The sequence below is a fragment of the Anser anser genome, assembly GCF_964211835.1.
Source record: "Anser anser genome assembly, contig: HAP1_SCAFFOLD_32, whole genome shotgun sequence".
Taxonomy (NCBI): domain Eukaryota; kingdom Metazoa; phylum Chordata; class Aves; order Anseriformes; family Anatidae; genus Anser; species Anser anser.
The window spans coordinates 3520557-3540274 of record NW_028154148.1 but is presented as its reverse complement, the minus strand read 5'-3'; the positions used below and the strand labels follow the sequence as shown (position 1 = coordinate 3540274).

The following is a 19718-nucleotide window of genomic DNA, read 5'->3' as shown; positions in this document are numbered from 1 at the left end:
TGGCCAAGCCCCTATTCCCTCCTCCAAATCTCACATCTCTCCTGCCCTGGGTTTCTCCTGACCTCTCCATATCAGTCATCTTCTTAGGGGCACGTTAATGATGGCTTTCATGAGCTCAGCGTATCCATCACGCCTCTGTTGGCTACTCTGTTTCTGAGAAAAGTGGCACTGAAGACACGATGGAAAAGGACACAAAAGTCCATCAGGGCACCCTGCACAATGTGCCCAGCAGCTCTGCACCTCCAGAAATGTGCTGTTCCTGCCTACAAGTTTTCTTTCCAGAATGGCTCCTATGGATCCAGGGTAACTTTTCCCAGGCCCTCACTTCCCCAGGCCACACCACTCTTGCCCGCAGGCCCCACGTGTCTCTCCAACCCTCCCCTCTTCCCCTGCAGTAGTGGCACCTCGCCGCAGCAGGTTGGGGCATCTCCAGGCTCAGGGGTGTTTCCTGAGGGCCTGCCCCGTGTGGGGAGTGGCGCGGAGGAAGAGAGCAAGGTCAGCTCCTGGGGCATGGCTGAGCACAGCCCAGCCATCCCGCACCGCGGGCAGGCCCCTTCTCCCAGGCTGAGGCACACACGCAAGGTGGACACTTCTCCATCAGCCCAGCTTCGCACAGGGCCCTTCAGCCCTGCCCCTGTCCTGGGACTCGCCTCCTCCTCCTCCACCCACAGACATACATTGCTTTCCATTTAGGGGACCCAGGCAGGACTTTAAGGATCTGCTAAAGCCCTGAATTTCCATGTTTCTCATAGTCTTCACACAAGTCTTCCTCCTGCCATCCCCACTGCCTAGCCCTGCCTTCCAGGTGGAACTCAGTAACGTGGTGCTCAGCAATAAATAATGGGGTCATCTTTCCAAGAGAGGGTAGAAATTTCTCGGGGGCAGGCTGCAGAGCTGATGAAATATTGCATCTTCATCAAGGCTTTAAATAAGGCCTCGCCAATTATTATGCAGTCTTATGGGCCTTCACCTGCTGGCTCTTCACGGCCTCCCCTGGTGTTGCAGAGCCCTCCTTAGCCCCTGGACACCTCAGATTCGCTTTTCCCCCTAAAAGACTCTTCCTTGGATGGTCACTCATTTTAAGAGGTCCTAATCACTACCCACTGAGCACATTGTCCCTGCAGATCCCCTGACATCTGATGCCAGCTCCAGATTCCTCTCCAGGCTGGAATCTGCCATCAGCCCCACTGCAGGGGGCGCGGTCCCATGCAGATGATTCCAAGACTGCATTTGCCCTGAGCAACCCCCCTTGCTACCGTGCTGCTAGTGTTATAAATTACTCTTTTAGCCAGAAAGAATTAGTTTATTGAGTAAGCGATCAGCAAGCAAAACAGCGCTTGGCGGCCGGGGAGTCCGTGCTCTTCCAAACGGCGCGCGCCCCCCCCCCCCCCCCCGTCACAGTCCCCTTTTATCATCGAGTTCTTCCGGGGTTACGTAGCCCCCTTCCTGCTACTGCGGCTGCGCCGACTGTTGCTAGGGGGTCGTCTCCGGTCCCTCTGGTGGTCGCACAGATAAAGGCCGTAGTCTTCCTCCGCTTGGTATGTGATGTTTTTGCCTCCTTAACCGGTCATGCTGTTTTGTCTTCAGATAGGACAGTGGGTTATCAAATTTTGCAGTTATAGTATTTACACAAAGTTCTCTCAACTATCCGCCTGAGACAGCAACAGGCAGGGAGCCTCCAGGTCCTTACAGCCACCTGGCGACTCCCTTTGTTCTTTCTTAATATAGCCATGGGAAATAATGAACAAACATGCTTCATACACCACAATCCCTCCTTTTTCTTTTAGTTAGTTATTTTGTTCATTAATTCCTGGTATGCCTGTCTGCTGAGCGTTAGAGGTTCAGCATCCTCACTCGTGGTTATGGGTTCGTATTTGGCACTGATATGCATCAAATGTGCTGCCTCCAAACGGTTTTTTTTACAATCACAATTACTCGATTAAGAATACATGGTCCAAAAGTTAGACTCAATATTAGTAACAACAAAGGTCCCGCTATTGTCGACAGTAAAGTTGTAAGCCAGGGTGAATAATTAAACCAAGATTCGTACCAATTCTGCTTAGCCTCATTTTCTTGCTTTCTTTTTTCTAATCCTTCTCTGAGCTTCCTCATTGTATCCCTCACTACTCCAGTGTGGTCTGCATATACACAGCATTCTTCTTTCAATGTGGCACATAATCCACCGTGTTGTAAAAACATCAGATCTAATCCTCTACGATTTTGCAAAACAACTTCTGATAGTGACCATACCGATTTTTCCAGGGCAGTGATTGACTGTTCAATTCGAGTTAAGTCCTCATCTACAGCCACACGTAGGGAGGTAAACTCCTGACTCTGTCTGACCAGAGAGGCAACTCCAGTGCCCACCCCGGTGCCTCCCAGAATTATCAACATTGCCAATGTTATAGCCGTGATTGGTTCTCTTTTTGTTAAATGTTTCTCTGCTACTGTGTGCCGTGTATATACGTACTCTTCAGAATGGTATAGAATTCTTGGTATAATTATCACCTGTATACAAAAATCTTGAGATACATTAAAGAGTTCAAGTGATAAACAAGGGGTAACACCTATCGATGAGCAGACCCATCTAGCATTGTTTGCGGGTATTAACCACCTTTCTCTACTTCCTGGCGTAACCTTCTCCGTAATACTGCATATATAGAGCTTCTCACTAGGGATTGTACCTACACACCTGCCATTCCCAGTTACTTCCATCAATGTTATTCCTACATCCCTTTCCCAATTGCATTGTGGAGGGTTGGGGTTACGTGAACGGGTGACCTCTCCCAGATTTCCAATAGCGTCATAATATGGAGGCCTTATATCAAGACATAACCAGCAAGGTCTAGGTATGTTTGGATTTGTTTGATTCAATAAGTAATAAGTAGCATCCATGATTCTCCACATGTTATTCTCAGTCATCCCTTCACTTTTAATTTCATATTTTTGACCCACTGATTTATTAATGACCTTTAGTGTTTTTGGGCTATTAGAAGTTTGTATTCCAAAAGCTTGTGTAGGTTGAATTCTTAAAACACTCCCTGACAATTCTTGGTTTGGTCCCACCCACTGGGGGTTCTTATATATTATCCCTCCCCTATCAGCTCCAGATTCATGAAACCTGATTCCCCAATGTTGTCCTAGGGTCCATCTTTGATCCCCCGGTTGGGTTACATTGATGTATATGAATTTGCAATCTGACCTGGAGTACTGTGGACCCCCACCAGAGAGGGTGGTGTAATGCTGTAGTTCACCCTTATGGTTACATCCTGGTGGCCCGTATCCCACCTTCAAATATCTGTCTGCTCCAGCTCCGGGATTCCAGTCTGTGGCGATAGTCTCACAATCCCAATAAGCACAAAAGTATTCATGTGGATAATTACAATACGGTCTTCCCAGGTTAGAACTTGGGCACATATAGAAGCTCAATTGACCAGAACACGTTTGCTATGTTTTTGCCCCATGTCACAAGGTCACACAGTAAGACCCTAAAGCTAGGGCCCCCAGCGATGGCTATTTGCTGCACAACATGGTAATCTTCCCATCTAATTAGGCTCCAAGTAAAAGTCTATGAGGGTGCGCAGACCCAGGAACAGTGAAAACAATTGCACCTATTATTATGTACACTATGTATCGCAAAAAGTGGATAGGGCTCATTTTCCGGAGTTCTTTACCCGGCCACGCAGTTCCCCACTGTTTCACTCTCTGCCTCGCTTGTCAGTTCGGTTGCGGCAAACTACAAGGTGCAGGTTCTTCTTGGCAGCAGTAGTGTTCTTCAGGGGAGTTTCTCGGGTAGCCTCTACACAGTGTCATCTTCTTAGCACAGAAGAACGCTTAACCCCGAGAGCTGAGACACTGGTTTGTACAGGTGGGGAGGAAGATCAGTTCTCTTTAAGTTGGTGGACCTCTTCCAAAAGTTTCTCCACAGCCGAGACGCAGGCCTGTAGGGAAGAGGATAGGCTTCCTTCCCACTGCTTTTGACTTGCCTATAGTGAGAACATTATTTTCTGTAGGAACAGAACATTCTCACAATTTCCACTTAGTGAAAGTAACACTAATGCCACCAGTATCTATCCAAATCTGTTTCTACTTCCCACAAGACATCATCTGAGTTCACATTAAGGCACCTTTTTCACACAGGCTGTTGTTCCATCTTAACAAATACTTAAAAGCATTCTTCAAAGTCAGGCTTACCTGTAAGCACTTGAGCTTCTGAGTTTGTCTTTTTTATTATTATTTTATTTTATTTTTAAGGGCTGGAAAGGGAGCTCAGAACCCATGTAAGTAATTTCACTGAAAACAGACAAGGTGAAGGAAGTACTCAAACTCCTCAACATCAAACAACTGTAGAACCCAGGAACACTTACCTGCCAGCTTCTGAGCTTGAGTCACTTCCCAACTACTTCACAGTGAAGTCGTACCACCAGGGTTTTACTACACTGAGAAGGCACCACCAACGTAGCTAGCTCCTAGAGTCACTAAAACTATTTCACAGAGATGGTAGAAAACATGAAGGAAAAGCAGCCTATGGGGAACACTGAGTCCATTGCACCACACTGGAAACACACCCTAAATAACACAAGCCTCCAACTCCCCTGGGGAGACAATTCCCCACCACTCCTCATGCTTCCTATAGAGCAAAGGTCAAATGATCCACACCTGGCAGATTTCACTTAACAAGGGTGGAGCCAAGAGACCTTGTGGAATAGGCTCATCTACCTGGCTTCAGTCTTTGAAGGTCAATCGCTCCTTATCACTAATAGAAATAGCCTGAGAAGGGGCTTAGTGGTTAGAGTTGACCTAATGAATTAACTACAAATGGTGCACAAGGGTCACATTTCTCTTAGTCATTCTGTGAGGAAAATTAGTACAGAGCCTGTTAAAATCAATCAATCAATCAATCAATTTATAAATAAATAGAAGAAATAAAAGGCAAAAGAAAATGACCTTGAAGGGAAAATGGCTATCATAGATTTTCTTCTGTCTAGTCATGGCAGATAAAGAATATAGCAATCAGAATTACTTTTCTTGACATTAATGTTATTTAAATTTGCTTTTCTGAGATCTCTTCTTTCTGTAGGGCTTTTCAAAATCCAGCCCCATGACCTGTGACTACAGTATTTACTTTGGCTGCGTATAAAATCTCACGTATAAATGCCAGGATCCGGATCCTCACTCACTATTCAGGTCAAGGGCTGGGCTGAAGGTTTGGGCTTTAATTTAGTTACATGCCTACATTGCTGTTTCCTGGCAGGTTATGGGAAGAAGATTGGCTGGACTGGGGGAGCTTATGTACATGTGGCTTTTAGGCTGCAGCCAAAGTGTTCCTCTAGATCTGGAAGTCTGAAGAGGGTTGCAGTCTCCAAGCTCAGATACAACCATAGTCTGGCGCAACTGATTATTGTGTCCCTTGCCGTACCTGTTCATTCACCTCCTCTTCAGAGACAAGGACACGCATCTCTTTCGTGCTCCTTCGTTAGGAAACAAACCAAGAGAGATTAAAGCCTCTTTCTTCAAGTCAGTAAGATACTGGGCTCCAAAGATGGTGAAGGGCCTAGAGGGGAAGACGTATGAGGAGCGGCTGAGGTCACTTGGCCTTGTCAGCCTGGAGAAGAGGAGGCTGAGGGGAGACCTCATTGCAGTCTACAGCTTCCTCACGGGGGGGTGTGGAGGAGCAGGCGCCAATCTATTCTCTTTAGTCACCAGTGATAAGACCCATGGGAATCGTGTCAAGCTGAGTCAGGGGAGGTTTAGGCTACACATCAGGAAGAGGTTCTTCACCGAGAGGATGGTCGCCCACTGGATCAGGCTCCCCAGGGAACTAGTTACTGCACCAAGCCTCTCAGAGTTTAAGAAGCATTTCGACTGTGCACTTAGTCCCATGGTCTGAATTTTTGAGTAGACCTGTGTGGTGCCAGGAGCTGGACTTGATGATCCTTATGGGTCCCTTCCAACTCGGGATATTCTATGATTCTGTGATTATTTTTTTGTGACTTATTCCCATTGCAACAGCACAGATGCAGCTAACTGCTTCTGGAAGACAACTGAAATAGCTTCTTCAGTGCGTGCTTGAGCTCCTGGTTCCTTATGCTGTAGATGAGGGGGTTCACTGCTGGAGGTACCACTGAGTACAGAACTGACACCACCAGGTCCAGGTGTGCGGAGTAGAGGGAGGGGGGCTTCAGGTGGGCAAATGTGGCAGTGCTGATAGACAGGGAGACCATGGCCAGGTGGGGGAGGCACGTGGAAAAGGCTTTGTGCCGGCCCTGCTCAGAGGGCATCCTCAGCACGGCCCTGAAGATCTGCACATAGGACACCACTATGAAGACAAAGCAAACAACACCTAAACAGAAGCTAAATGCAATGAACCTAACTTCCCTAAAGTAGTCTGAGTCTGAGCAGGAGAGCTTGAGGATCTGGGGGACTTCACAGAAGAACTGTTCCACAGAATTGCCTTGGCAGAGGGGCAGGGAAAAGGTAGTGGCCGTGTGCAGGACAGCATTGAGAAAGCCACTGCCCCAGGCAGCTGCTGCCATCTGGGCACAAGCTCTGCTGCCCACGAGGCTCCCGTAGTGCAGGGGCTTGCAGATGGCAACGTAGCGGTCATAGGACATGATGGTGAGAACATAAAATTCTGCTGTAATCAAGAAGACAAATAGAAAGACCTGTGCAGCACATCCTTGATAGGAGATGGCCCTGGTGTCCCAGAGGGCATTGGCCATGGCTTTGGGGAGAGTGGTGGAGATGCAGCCCAAGTCGAGGAGGGCGAGGTTGAGGAGGAAGAAGTACATGGGGGTGTGGAGGCGGTGGTCGCAGGCTACGGCGGTGAGGATGAGGCCGTTGCCCAGGAGGGCAGCCAGGTAGATGCCCAGGAAGAGCCCGAAGTGCAGGAGCTGCAGCTCCCGCGTGTCTGCGAATGCCAGCAGGAGGAACTCGCTCACAGAGCTGCTGTTGGCCATTTTCTGACATTGGGCACAGCTGTCTGTTGAAAAGGAGAAGGCAGAAAAAGCTTAGAACAGACTTCTCTGAGGAAAAGCTGTTGCAGGTGTTAGAGCACTCTCATCCCAAGCCTCTCTCTTTGCAGGAGAACCTTTCTGCAGCTCCATGACTTGAGTCCCAGCTGATGCTCTCTGAGAGTGGCACTGGGAGCAGGGACTGCTGTGGGCTCCAGAGGAGTCCTTCCTGCTGTGAAGCTGGCTGGAAGCAGGAACACGGGGGAAACTCGAGTTCAGTCCACTTATGAAATCCATAAACTTTGCAGTGTTGTTGCAGAGAACACATCCAACCGCAGTGTAGAGCAAGGCAAATATTCTTATGCTCAGGACAACAATCACACTCTTGTGTTTCCCAGTAAGTGGAGACTGCTTAAAGCAGAGAAGCCCCAGTCCCAGTGCATCTGGACAGAATTCTCACCTTATTTCTGGGGGTCTCAGCAGGATCTCAGCTCCTCCCTCTTAACCAGGGGTGCAAACGCCTCCTTCCAGCTGCCAGCTGACAGCCGTCCAGCACCACAGACATGGCCTAAGCATGGAGGTGTCTTCTCCTTGGGGCACCTGGATAACACAAGGATGCCACGAGAGAGCTGCATCCTGCTGGAGACCAGCCTCCAGACCAGAAGAACACCCCACAGACAGACATGAATATCCGCAAGCTGAGGTATCCCAGTATCCCATCTGCATCCCCTGCAGTGCCTGAAGGAGGCTGGGCCACCCCGCTGTTGTCTGACCAGGGGCACCTGGCTTAGGGCACTCCAAGGGGCTTCTGCCAGACTTCCTCACCTCGCAGTGCCATCCAGCAGGACTCCCAAAGCCTACTGCACTGCCCACTGCCCTCCCAGAAACAAGACCCAGCAGGAGACCCTTCCAGGACGTGCAGCTGCATGGCCCTGCAGCCAGAGACGTACCTTGTCAAGGGCTGTGCAGATTTCTCCTGCAGGCAGCTCTCAGCATCCTCCCACTGCCAACTGCCTCCAAGCCCTCTCTCCTTCTCTCCTCTGCCCGTGCCACCTGCGGTCAGAGCCCCCAGCCCTGCTGCACTGTGCACAGGAGCTGCTCCTGGGCAGAGCTGTCTCTCTGCACCAGGGCCCTCTTGCCACGAGCTCCCCTTGGGCCCACGAGCCCGGACCCAGCTCAGCACCAGACGCCCAGCCCAAGGCATTGGAATCCCCCCTCGGGGGGCTTTGGTGAAGAGCCCACGAAGCTCAGGCACTGAGAGACAATTGAAGACATCTCTCAAGACGTCCAAGTCAGAGGCAAGTTTCCTGCAGTGTCCCCCTGAGGGCCAGCACTGACACAGCCTCCCTTGGAGCTCGTTAGAGCACAGCATTGGAGGCAGTGAGGACAAGCAGACAAAGGCAATGTGAAGGTGAACCATATGTGTAGGAAACTGGATGTGTGTCACCAAGCACAAGGGTCAGGCCTTGATCCCTGGCACCCTGGAAGGGAGATCTGTTCATGTCACAGCTTGCTCAGGGCTCTTCCTGGGGCAGGAGGAGATGGGGATGTGCATGGCCAAGTGCAGGAGAATGGTACGAGCCCTGCCTGGTTCATGGGTGGGGGCGAGGAGGCAATGAGGCCCTGGTGCTTTACCGAGAAGCTGTCTCCTCGTAGGCCTCAGTGGCAGAGACAACAGCCAGAGCCATGGACACAAAGCCCTGGGTCCTGTTGGGACTCTCAGCCTTGTCACAGCCCTTGCTGCTCTCCACAACAGTCTGTCTTGGTGGCCATGCTCCTCGTAAGGCAGCTGTGTAGGAAGCTGGCCTGGTTCCTGGGGAGCAGCACCACTGCTCGTATGGCATCCCTCATGGTGCCCAGGCCCTCCTCCTCCTGGGCACTGCTCACTCAGCAGGGTCCCAGTCTGCCCTGATGTGTGGGGTTCCTCTTCCTCCATTGCACAACCTCATTCTTCCTGCGACTCTCAAGAGGTTTCTCTAGGCAAATTCATGCAGTTTCTCAATTTGCCCCTAGGCAGATGCTCCATTCTGTCAGCTGTTAATGTCTGTGTGCAGATGACTCACCGTCATTGTGCTATATTTGACAAGACAGCGGCATCAGGAGCTGCAGGGAAGTTTGGATAATACAGGAGTAACCACCTGAATGGAACTGCAGCACAGAGTCACAGAAGGGCAGGGGACAGAAGGCTGCCAGGTTCCACCTCTTCTGTGCTTCCTTCTCAGACATGCTCTCATTTTGCCTGGAGCGGTGTCCTAAATGTTGTGAGGCTGTGCAAGGCAAAGTTAGAAGGGCTAAAGCTCTACTCTAGCTCAGTCTGGCTATTAGTTTCTAAGACAGTAAAAAAGTTTTTATTAATAAATAAAAAATTTAAAAGGAAGATTAAGAAGTGTCTTCGACCTTTATTGGATGTGGGAGGAAGCCTACTGAGAAGTGATGAGGAAAAGGCTGAGTTACTTAATGACTTCTTTGCCTCAGTCTTTACCAGCTGGACCATTTGTTCCCCTGGTACTCAGCCCCCAGAGCTGGTAGATAAGGACACCGAGAGGGCAATGGGGGGACACTTTTGCCCACTTCTTCACTCTCCCGTTCTACTTCACCTCCTCCTTCTCCTCCAGGATAATTACACTAGCTCTTCAAAGCTTTGAATATCCTTGGGATGGTCAAACCAGCATGTTCCTATTGTGATGCCTCCTGAATGTGTTTCAGGATTTGTTTAACATTAACCAACTTATTAATAATGCCCTCCAGAGATCTGCCCCATGGCAGGAGAGTTAAGGGTTGCAGGGATTGTGGGAGGATACGAGCAGGCACCTTGATCAGTGGGCACCTCCAGTGCTTTGGAACTTCACTCCTGAACAAGTGCAGAATTCTAGAAAAAATGGTGAAATGCTTGAAAGAGGTTTGTCATCAGCCTGGCAATTCCAAAGAGACACAAATCACTGCAATGTGCAACTTGGCCTGTGCTTACTGAGCTGCAGTCAGCGCCACTCCAACCCTTGTGACAGGCCCCACAGCCGCTGCAACTCCTCTTAATGGCCTTGCAGCCACAGCAACTCCTACAATGGGCCGTGCAACCACTCCAAACCCCTGCAACAGGCCATGCAGCCTGAACAAGTCCTGTGATGGGCCCTGCAGCCCCAGCAACTCCTGCAATAGGCCCGGCAGCCACTCCAACGGCTGTGATGGGCTTCAGGGCTGGGCCAGAGAACCAACCTGTGTCACTATTGGTTACTCCTATATGCAAGAGAAAACAATGTATGTGAAAGTCAGGGTTTTTAAAAAGGAAAGAAACTCCTACCCAGACAAGAAAGGAGGAAGAAGACGTGGAATGTTACGGTAAAGTTGGGCCATCGTGGAAGCAGGAGGGCAAAGAGGAAGAGATCATAACAACATCAGTAACCACAGCATCTCTATTCCAGGGTGAGCTAGGAGATTTGTGGAAAGATTTCAGCCACCATCTAAGTGAGCACATTGCCACCTGGCTGCTGGGAGAAAGGGGCCAATAGCCTGGAATTAGAGGGCAGGGATGCAAAGCAGCTGGGATCCCCCTCTAGGGAAGGGGTGACTGACAAACAATTGGAAAATGGGCAGAAGGAACATACTCCTGTCAGGTGTGAAGGAAAGGTATCCCCTGAAGGAAGATCTTGTATGTCAACCAGGCAAGTGGACGACAGTGGAGTTGGGTATCTGGTGCCCGATGGAATTAGTCATGCTGGAGGTGATATATAAAAACCTAGCCAATGAACAATTATCCAAAGATCCTGATGAAGTAAAGTGTACATGATCTATGTGGTGGAAGTTTGTATAGAGTGGTGCACCATGTGCATCCATGCACCATGGATCATCATATGCCATCTCATTGGCAGAAATGACCTGGAAAGGCCAAGAGAAACCCAGAGTGGATGAATCAGCTAGCCAACACTGGCAGTATGAAGGAAGTCTCTCTTCTTCCTCATGGGCCTGCATTTTAGCTGTGGATAAACTTTCTCAAGAGGTCCAGGAAGAACAAGAGAATGCATCTTTCTCCCTACCTGTAGAAACCAATATGTAAGCTGCCAGGTGTACGTAAAAGAACGTTGCTCAAGAAAGAGAAATGAGTGGGTACACACCATGTGCCAACATGTGGTTCTGCCATGGGGAGGACATGAGAAAATGGGATGGAAAATCTACCTCCATCCTAGAGGCACGGATCCATGAATTGCAAGGAAATGCAATCACAAAAAGGGGTTCTTCTGAGAAAATTGCTGCTCCAGTTTCTATCAGGCAGTCCTCCAGACAGAGTAGTCATAAAATCATAGAATGGTTTGTGTTGGAAGGGACCTCAAAGATCTTCTAATTTCAAACCCCCTGTCATAGGCAGGGTCACCACCCACTGGATCCGGTTGCTCAGGGCCTCATCTAACCTGATGAATGAATACTATGAGCAGGACTAGAGGCACCTGGCCTCCAGCCACAGGGAGGGTAGGGACAATTGGGCTTATTGGACTTTGAGGATTCCATGGCCTGGCACATGAGACCAACAGAAGATATAAGGCTCTAGTGGGCACCGGTGCACAGCATACCTGCTCCACTGTGGTACACCATAGGCTGTCGGCCTGCTTCATCATGGACCTCACCACAGGCCACAGGGAACTTCTGCTCCGGCTCCTGGAGCACCTCTCCCCCTCCTTCTTCACTGGCCTTGGTGTCTGCAAGGCTGTTTCTCACTCCTCTCTCTCTCCCAGATGCTATTCCACAGCAGTTTTGCCCCTTTTTTAAATATGCTCTCACAGAGGCGCAAACAACATCACTTATTGGCTCAGGTCTGGCCAGTGTCGGGGCCCTTATCTGACATGGGGCAGCTTCTGGATTCTTCTCGCAGAAGCCACCCCTATGGCTCCCCCGCTACCAAAACCTTGCCACGTAAACCCACTACAGGCCCAGAACAATGACAATCCTTTGAACAAATTCAAAGGAAGTTAGTTCCTGCCGTAGCTCTGGGGCCAGTCGGAGCAGGACAGGATGTAAAACTTGTGCTCTACACGGCACCTCAGGAGAATCGCCCTGCCTGGAGCCTCTGGCACAAAGTACCAGGGGAGATGCGAGGTTGACCCCTAGGGTTGTGGAGTCAGGGACAGTGAGGATGCAAGGCCCACTATACTTTGCCTGAAAAGTGATGTTGGCAACATATGAAGGGGTTGGGTCTGCTTTGGAATTGGTTCATACTGAAGCACAGCTCCTCTTGGCACCCTGACGGCTGGCGCTGGGTTGGAAGTTCCAAGGGAGGGCCCCTTCTACACATCATGCACCTTATGCTCCACGGAGTGAGCGGGTTGCACTGATTACACAGCAGGCTCCGACAGGAAACCCCAGTCTTGGAGTCTTGGAAGTGATCATGGACTGTCCAGAGGACAGGGACTTGGAAATGTCGCCAGAAGAGGAGGTGACTAATGTTGAAGAGGCCTCTCTGTCTCACCCTCCCAGAAGATGAGAAGGACAATATCCTGCTCACTGATGGCTCTGCTCAAATAGTGGAAAAACCATCCCTCTAAAATGTCTGTTGAGTTCAGTCAGTCCATGAATTTGGGCTCCATCTGTCATCACAGTCCTTCACAACAAAAGAGGCGGTGTGTGGTGTTGCATTGTTGTATGCTGAGGCCAGCTCTGGTTCCATCACTGCTGCGCTTCTCGGGTGCTGTCACCACTGCCCCTTACCTGGTTTTCCTTCTCTGGGCCCTTCTGCTTGGTGAAACACATCCGGTTTCCCTACACATCACTGTCACATTCACATTTCCTTTGTCTCCTTGTCCTCACTGCCTCCAGTGTTCTGCTCCAACGAGCTCCAACAAAGGCTATGTCAGTGCTGGCCCAGGAGAAGCAGGGCACCACGAGGGATGCCATACGATCAGTGGTGCTGCTCAGCAGGAACCAGGCCAAGTTCCACCAGGGCTGCCTTACGAGGAGCATGGCCACCAAGAAGATCTGAGGTATCAGACTCAGCTCAGATCTGGTGAGACACCACACGGACAAGGGACTAGAGCCAGCAGAGAAAGACGTACAGGTGTGGGAGTCCCTAGGACAGCCTGGTGTGGAGAGGAGCAAGGGATGTAGGAAGGCTGAAAGTCCCAACAGGACCCAGGTCTTTGTGTCCATGGCTCTGGCTGTTGTCTCTGCCACTGAGGCCTACGAGGAGACAGCTTCTCGGTAAAGCACCAGGGCCACATTGTCTCCTCGCCCCACCCGTGAACCAGGCAGGGCTCGTACCATTCTCCTGCACTTGCCCATGCACATCCCCATCTCCTCCTGCCCCACGAAGAGCCCTGAGCAGTGTGTGAAGGGAAAGGATCTCCCTTCCCAGTGGCTGGGGGTCAAGGCCTGGCCCTTGTGCTTGGTGAAACACATCCAGTTTGGAAAAGTGACATCAGGGTCACCTTCACAGTGCCTTTGGCTCCCTGTCCTCCCTGCCTCCAATGTTCTGCTCTAACGAGCTCCAAGGGAGGCTGTGTCAGTGCTGGCCCTCAGGGTGACACTGCAGGAAACTTGCCTCTGACTTGGACGTCTTGAGAGATGTCTTCAATTGTCTCTCAGTGCCTGAGGTTCATGGGCTCGTCACCAAAGCCCCCCGAGGGGTGATTCCAATGCCTTGGGCTGGGCGTCTGGTGCTGAGCTGGGCCGGGCTCCTGGGACAGAGAGAGCGCGTGGCAAGAGGGCCCTGGTGCAGAGAGACAGCTCTGCCCAGGAGCAGCTCCTCTGCACAGCACACCAGGGCTGGGGGCTCTGACCGCAGGTGGCACGGGGAGAGGAGAGAAGGAGAGAGGGCTTGGAGGCAGTTGGCAGTGGGAGGATGCTGAGAGCTGCCTGCAGGAGGAATCTGCACAGCCCTTGACAAGGTAAGTCTCTGGCAGCAGGGCCATGCGGCTACAGTTGCCAGAAGGGTCTTCTACAGCTGGCACATCTGATTCCTGATGCCATCTGTCGGGATAGTTGTCTCTCTGTTTCTCCAGCAAAGTGTAGAAGAAGCTGTAGAGAATGGCATTTATAAGAGGAAATTTCGAAGGGAAGACAGAGGCTTGGTTTATCTGAAGGGAAAGGCTTTTTTGGATTCTCTGCTTTCAGATTCCTGCAGTGGAGGGGAATCTGAGTGAATCTGAGTACACAGCTTGTGGGATGGATTCTGTGAGTGTAGACAGGGAGGAGACGTGGGGACACAGAAGTGGCTCGCAGCAGGGACACGGGCAGGCAGCAGGGACATGAGCAGGCGGTGAGAGGGAGCTGCTGCCAGAAATGCTGTGCGAGGGAGGGCTCAGGCACCTCCCAGCCAACCCCTGCAGGGCAGGCGCCTTCCCTGGGACACCCCCTGCTCTCCTCTGCCACCAGCACAGCCTCTGCCCTCAAGCCCCCGCTGTCCCCAGCAGGAGCTGCCTCCTCTGCAGGCAGAGCTGCAGCACAGGAGGGTGTGCTGAGTGTCCGTCTGTCCCTCCCTGGCCTTGCCTCCCCTGGCAGCAGCACGCTGCCATTCCTCCTGGCTTCTCCACCTGGCCGTGCTGCTGCTGCTCTTGTTCCCAGGCTGCCTGGGGATGCGGGTCTCACCTGCCCTTGGAGTGAGCCCTCGGGGTGCTTGGGGGAAGGGCAGTACAGGGACAGGGTGAGGGGTCTGGAGATGGGCACTTGGAGCCTGGCTTCTTCTGCCCTCAACAGTCTTCAAGGTCTTCTCAGGAGAACCTCCGTAGCGGAATTGTCCAGCAGTCAAAGAAATGCCAGCAGAGTGCAGCTGAAACCAATGCAGGAAAGGGATCTGCCAACTGTCTGCGTGCAATTGGGCAAGTGCTTTGAGGGAGTTAACTGAGAAATGGGAATGGTTTTCTCAGATCACTGTGGTATGTTATTGCTGTATTGCAGTTCCTTTGGCAGGACCCCATGCCCAGAACCAGCAACTGCCCAACAGCAGCTCTGTGAGCGAGTTCCTCCTGCTGGCATTCGCAGACATGCGCGAGCTGCAGCTCCTGCACTTCGGGCTCTTCCTGGGCATCTACCTGGCTGCCGTCCTGGGCAACGGCCTCATCCTCACCGCCGTAGCCTGTGACCACCACCTCCACACCCCCATGTACTTCTTCCTCCTCAACCTCGCCCTCCTCGACCTGGGCTGCATCTCCACCACTCTGTCCAAAGCCAAGGCCAATGCCCTCTGGGACACCAGGGCCATCTCCTACCAAGGATGTGCTGCTCAGGTCTTTTTCTTTCTCTTCTTCATATCAGCAGAATATTATACTCTTACTGTCATGTCCTACGACCGCTACGTTGCCATCTGCAAGCCCCTGCACTACGGGAGCCTCGTGGGCAGCAGAGCTTGTGCCCAGATGGCAGCAGCTGCCTGGGGCAGTGGCTTTCTCAATGCTGTCCTGCACACGGCCACTACCTTTTCCCTGCCCCTCTGCCAAGGCAATGCTGTGGACCAGTTCTTCTGTGAAATTTCCCAGATCCTCAAGCTCTCCTGCTCAGACACCTACCTCAGGGAATTTGGGGCACTTGTATTTAGTTTTTCTTTAGCATTTGGCTGTTTTGTTTTCATTGTTGTGTCCTATGTGCAGATCCTCACAGCCGTGCTGAGGATGCCCTCTGAGCAGGGCCGGCACAAAGCCTTTTCCATGTGCCTCCCTCACCTGGCTGTGGTCTCCCTCTTTCTCAGCACTGCCATGTTTGCCTACCTGAAGCCCCCCTCCATCTCTTCCCCATCCCTGGACCTGGTGGTGGCAGTTTTATATGTGGTAGTACCTCCAGCAGTGAACCCCCTCATCTACAGCATGAGGAACCAGGACCTGAAAGCCACAGTGAAGAAACTGATTCTAGTGGTAATATTTACTTAGCAATAAATTGGCTGTCTCCCTTTTCTAGTTTTATTCAAGTTAATCTCAGGCAATTCTTGACCTTTAGGTACGTATTCTTTAAAATTCTGTTTGCAGATAAATATTTGTTTTCATTTCTCTTTTCCAGATGACGAACCCTCTGTGTGACCTAGAGAATGTGTTTATTTCTAAATGACACCTGTCCTCTGTTGTGGCATCTTGGTACTAAAAGTGAAGTTCCTCAGTGCTCAGGGCTCTTCTTCCCAAAGCGGAGTGCAGAAGGCGCTCAGGGAATGCCAGGCTCAAGGCCTCACTCTTGTGCTTGGGTGCCACCTGGACACAGGGGCATGAGGGCACGGGGTGGGGGGTGAGGGAATAAGGGCTGGACTGAGTCGTCACTGGTGGATTCCCAGTGCCCCTGGAGGCCCTGACCAGTCAAGAAGCGGCTTCCTGGGATTGAAATGTGACAGGGCTGGCGGCATCAGGGAGGTATCGGGAACCACCAGGATACCCTAAGGGTTCTCCTGGGATGCCGTGTGCCTTGTGTTGGGTGGGCAGCGAGTGGGTCTTCACAGTAGAGCTAAGCCAAAGGATGCACGGGCTGATGGGAGCTCTGCAATGCCAGGACACACAGCGAGGCCACAGCACAAAGGTCTCAGAGGCCTTCAGGGAACAGTAGGAAAGGACCTAGACTGGGTGACCAGGCAAGGGCAGGGGGGTGGGGAGAGGTGGGCAGGGGCTGGGCTGGGCTGGGCAGTGCCCGGCAGAGGGCACCAGCAGCGTCAGGGAGCGGTGGCAGCATGCAGGGGAGGGCTCCCAGCAGGGCTTGGTGCTGCAGAGCCAGGGCTGGGGAAGGGAGCCCAGAGCTGCAGGGGCAGGGGACATGAGGCCGCTCGGGGCCCTTGCTGGCCTGGGCAGAGCAGGAAGGGGGCCCAGGGCATTCGTCCCCTCACCGCAGCCTGCCACGACCTGCATGGCGCTCACGCAGCGTCCAGGGCCAGGCTCTGCGCCGTGGTGCACAGGAAGAGGGCAAAGCCTCTCTGAAAAAGAGGCTGAAACTGAAAAAGGTCCCTCCGCTGCCCCATGGTGTGACAGGGCCAGGGTTGGAAACGTTACCTTTATTTGATGTAGTTCTTGTGTAATTTGCATTGGTGATGGCGCGAAAAGACGCTTCCTTCACCAGTGATGTACATCCTTCTTCATGTTAGGACACAACTCAATGTCCTTCACTCTGCTTTATCTCACAGATGAACTGGATTAGGTCTCCTTGATTATTCTGAGGCACAATGCAATGCTTTTTGCCTTCTGACACTCCAGTACAATATGTGTGACTTTCCCTTCCTCTGCACATTGACCTGACGGGTCATTTCACATTTTTCACTTTCAAAACCCTAGTTGGATGGGGACCATTTCCAAAGGGGGGCAAGCTGATAGGTTCTGGCTCAGCCATTTGAAGCGTGCTGTACTTGAGTATCACAGTACCACAGTATCACAGATTTCTAGGTTGGAAGAGACCTCAAGATCATCGAGTCCAACCTCCGACCTAACACTAAGTACTCCACTAAACCATATCGCTAAGCTCTACATCTAAACGTCTTTTAAAGACCTCCAGGGATGGTGACTCCTCCACCTCCCTGGGCAGCCCGTTCCAATGCTTAATAACCCTTTCGGTAAAGAAGTACTTCCTAACATCCAACCTAAAACTCCCCTGGCGCAACTTTCGCCCATTCCCCCTCATCCTGTCACCAGGCACGTAGGAGAACAGACCAACCCCCACCTCTTTACAGCCTCCTTTAAGGTACCTGTAGAGAGCCATAAGGTCGCCCCTGAGCCTCCTCTTCTCCAGGCTAAACAACCCCAGCTCCCTCAGCCGCTCCTCGTAAGACTTGTTCTTCAGACCCCTCACCAGCTTGGTCGCCCTTCTCTGGACTCGCTTGAGCATGTCCATGTCCTTCCTGTAGCGAGGGGCCCAAAACTGAACACAGTACTCAAGGTGCGGCCTCACCAGAGCCGAGTACAGGGGCACAATCACTTCCCTAGACCTGCTGGCCACACTGCTTCTTATACAGGCCAGGATGCTGTTGGCCTTCTTGGCCACCTGGGCACACTGCTGGCTCATATTCAGCCGACTATCAACCAATACTCCCAGGTCCTTCTCGGCCAGGCAGCTTTCCAGCCACTCATCTCCCAGCCTGTAGCTCTGCTTGGGGTTGTTGCGCCCCAGGTGCAGGACCCGGCACTTGGCCTTGTTGAACTTCATACAGTTGACCTCAGCCCATCGCTCCAGCCTATCCAGATCCTCCTGGAGAGCCTTCCTTCCCTCGAGCAGATCGACACACGCACTTAGCTTGGTGTCATCTGCAAACTTCCTGAGGGTGCACTGGACGCCCTCATCCAGATCATCGATAAAGATATTAAAGAGGACCGGCCCCAGTAAAAGAGCTGAAAAGAAAAGCTGAAAAAAGCTGAAAGAGTCTTTCAGCTTGACTTTGCTAGAAGACCGAGGAAGATGACCCAGGAAAGTAAATGGATGTTCAAGTGTCTAGTAGAACTAAGGGAGAGTATCATGGGTTTCCAATGGCCATTTCAAATCTAAGTTAATCCCAGGAGTGCACTGTAGAAGGGGTTTGTCTTTGAAGAGGTTTCCTGTGCTGGACTGGGCTGCAGTTACGGGGACAAAGACCACTGCTGGCAGTGGAGGTGCCCTGGGAACTCCGTCTATCTCCACCTGAATCCCTCAAGGGTCTCTGGTCTCCTGCAGGTCCTTTCTGAAAGCTGACAGTCCATGGAAGTACCTCAAATACAAAGGGGTCTCTGGTGGTTTTCCCTGGTTGCTTATGGTCAGACAGCAAAACTCTGCCTCAATACCCATTAATTTTTTTAGTAATTAACTAATAGAGCTACTACTCATCACTTCAAATAATTTAATCCCTTCCATGAAATGTCACACAGTGTAGTTTCTGCCACGAAGACGTGAATTTTTAGGATGTATATTCATCGCAGGAGAAGAAATTCTGAAGTTCACCTGCACTTGCTTTGTCATCAATTAGTCTACCATGGTGTGCTCCCTCATCTTCCAGGTACATCCACATGTCTTGATTTAACAGTCCATGTTGAATGTCTGCTTTCCAGCTGCCTGTCTGGATCTACGCACTTCCTATAATTCTCCTGGTTTGCCCTCCCCTTACTCTTTGATCATTCAGACTGCTCTCACTGACCCAGTTGCTGCTTTGTGCTTTGAGATAGAAGCAGCTCAGCTTCCCCATCTCTCAGCAGTCTGTCTAATTGTTTCCTTACCAAGATCCTCATCATTTCTCATTGAATTCATATGATATGGATTAATAATAACACTATCATTTTTAATTTCCTATCTATCACTATAAAATACTACTACAGTCGTTCTTTTGTGAAGGTAAACTTCACAGGAGGCATACATGATGAGCTTGCTTTGTTTTTTGGATAATTGCAGCATGTTTTCACGTTCTTTGGCTGGAAATAGGAAAAACCCTTCTGCACCTGAGTGCAGCCAGGTCTCTAAGGAAAGCAGGTGGGAGCTGGTGCAAAGGAGCTCTAACATCCAGCTGCAGACTTCTGTGCCAAAGTCTGGTGGAAGGAAAAGTGACGTAAGCACCAAGTAGACAACGGGAGAAATGTCAGGGCTGGGGTGGTTGTCCATGCAGTGTCAGATCTCAAGAGTCTGCTTTTCCTATCTATGCAATTCCCCAAAGGATACGCCCTGGATCAATATAAATCAGTGAACTGAAATGTTCCAAACCGAAATTAAACTAAAAGCATCCTTTAAGATGAGAAAAAAAAAATATTAGGTGTTCTTTGAAATCTTCAAACCTAAACTACACCATGAAAGCTCTCCAATTAGCTGTGCAAGTCTTGAAGTCTTGAACAATACTATGTAAGAAGTGTTAGGAGTTTCTTCATTTTAATG

The 19718-nt window shown here is 51.0% G+C and overlaps 2 protein-coding genes across 2 annotated transcripts; one reads left to right on the top strand and one right to left on the bottom strand.

Annotated features, from left to right (window-relative positions):
- Positions 1-746: 746 nt before the first annotated feature.
- LOC310890676 (olfactory receptor 14C36-like) lies at positions 747-8978 on the bottom strand. The gene has a single exon (XM_083852987.1). The coding sequence runs from the start codon at positions 6957-6959 to the stop codon at positions 6024-6026; it is 936 nt and encodes a 311-aa protein (XP_083709113.1). The 5' UTR covers positions 6960-8978; the 3' UTR covers positions 747-6023.
- A 4056-nt stretch (positions 8979-13034) lies between these two features.
- On the top strand, positions 13035-15922 carry LOC310890670 (olfactory receptor 14C36-like). Its single transcript, XM_083852981.1, has one exon. The coding sequence runs from the start codon at positions 14918-14920 to the stop codon at positions 15794-15796; it is 879 nt and encodes a 292-aa protein (XP_083709107.1). The 5' UTR covers positions 13035-14917; the 3' UTR covers positions 15797-15922.
- The last annotated feature ends 3796 nt before the right edge of the window (positions 15923-19718 follow it).

Bases quoted from the DNA above. Each gene is read 5' to 3' on its own strand.
- LOC310890670 (XM_083852981.1), top strand. From the start codon at position 14,918: ATGCGCGAGCTGCAGCTCCTGCACTTCGGGCTCTTCCTGGGCATCTAC.
- LOC310890676 (XM_083852987.1), bottom strand. From the start codon at position 6,959: ATGGCCAACAGCAGCTCTGTGAGCGAGTTCCTCCTGCTGGCATTCGCA.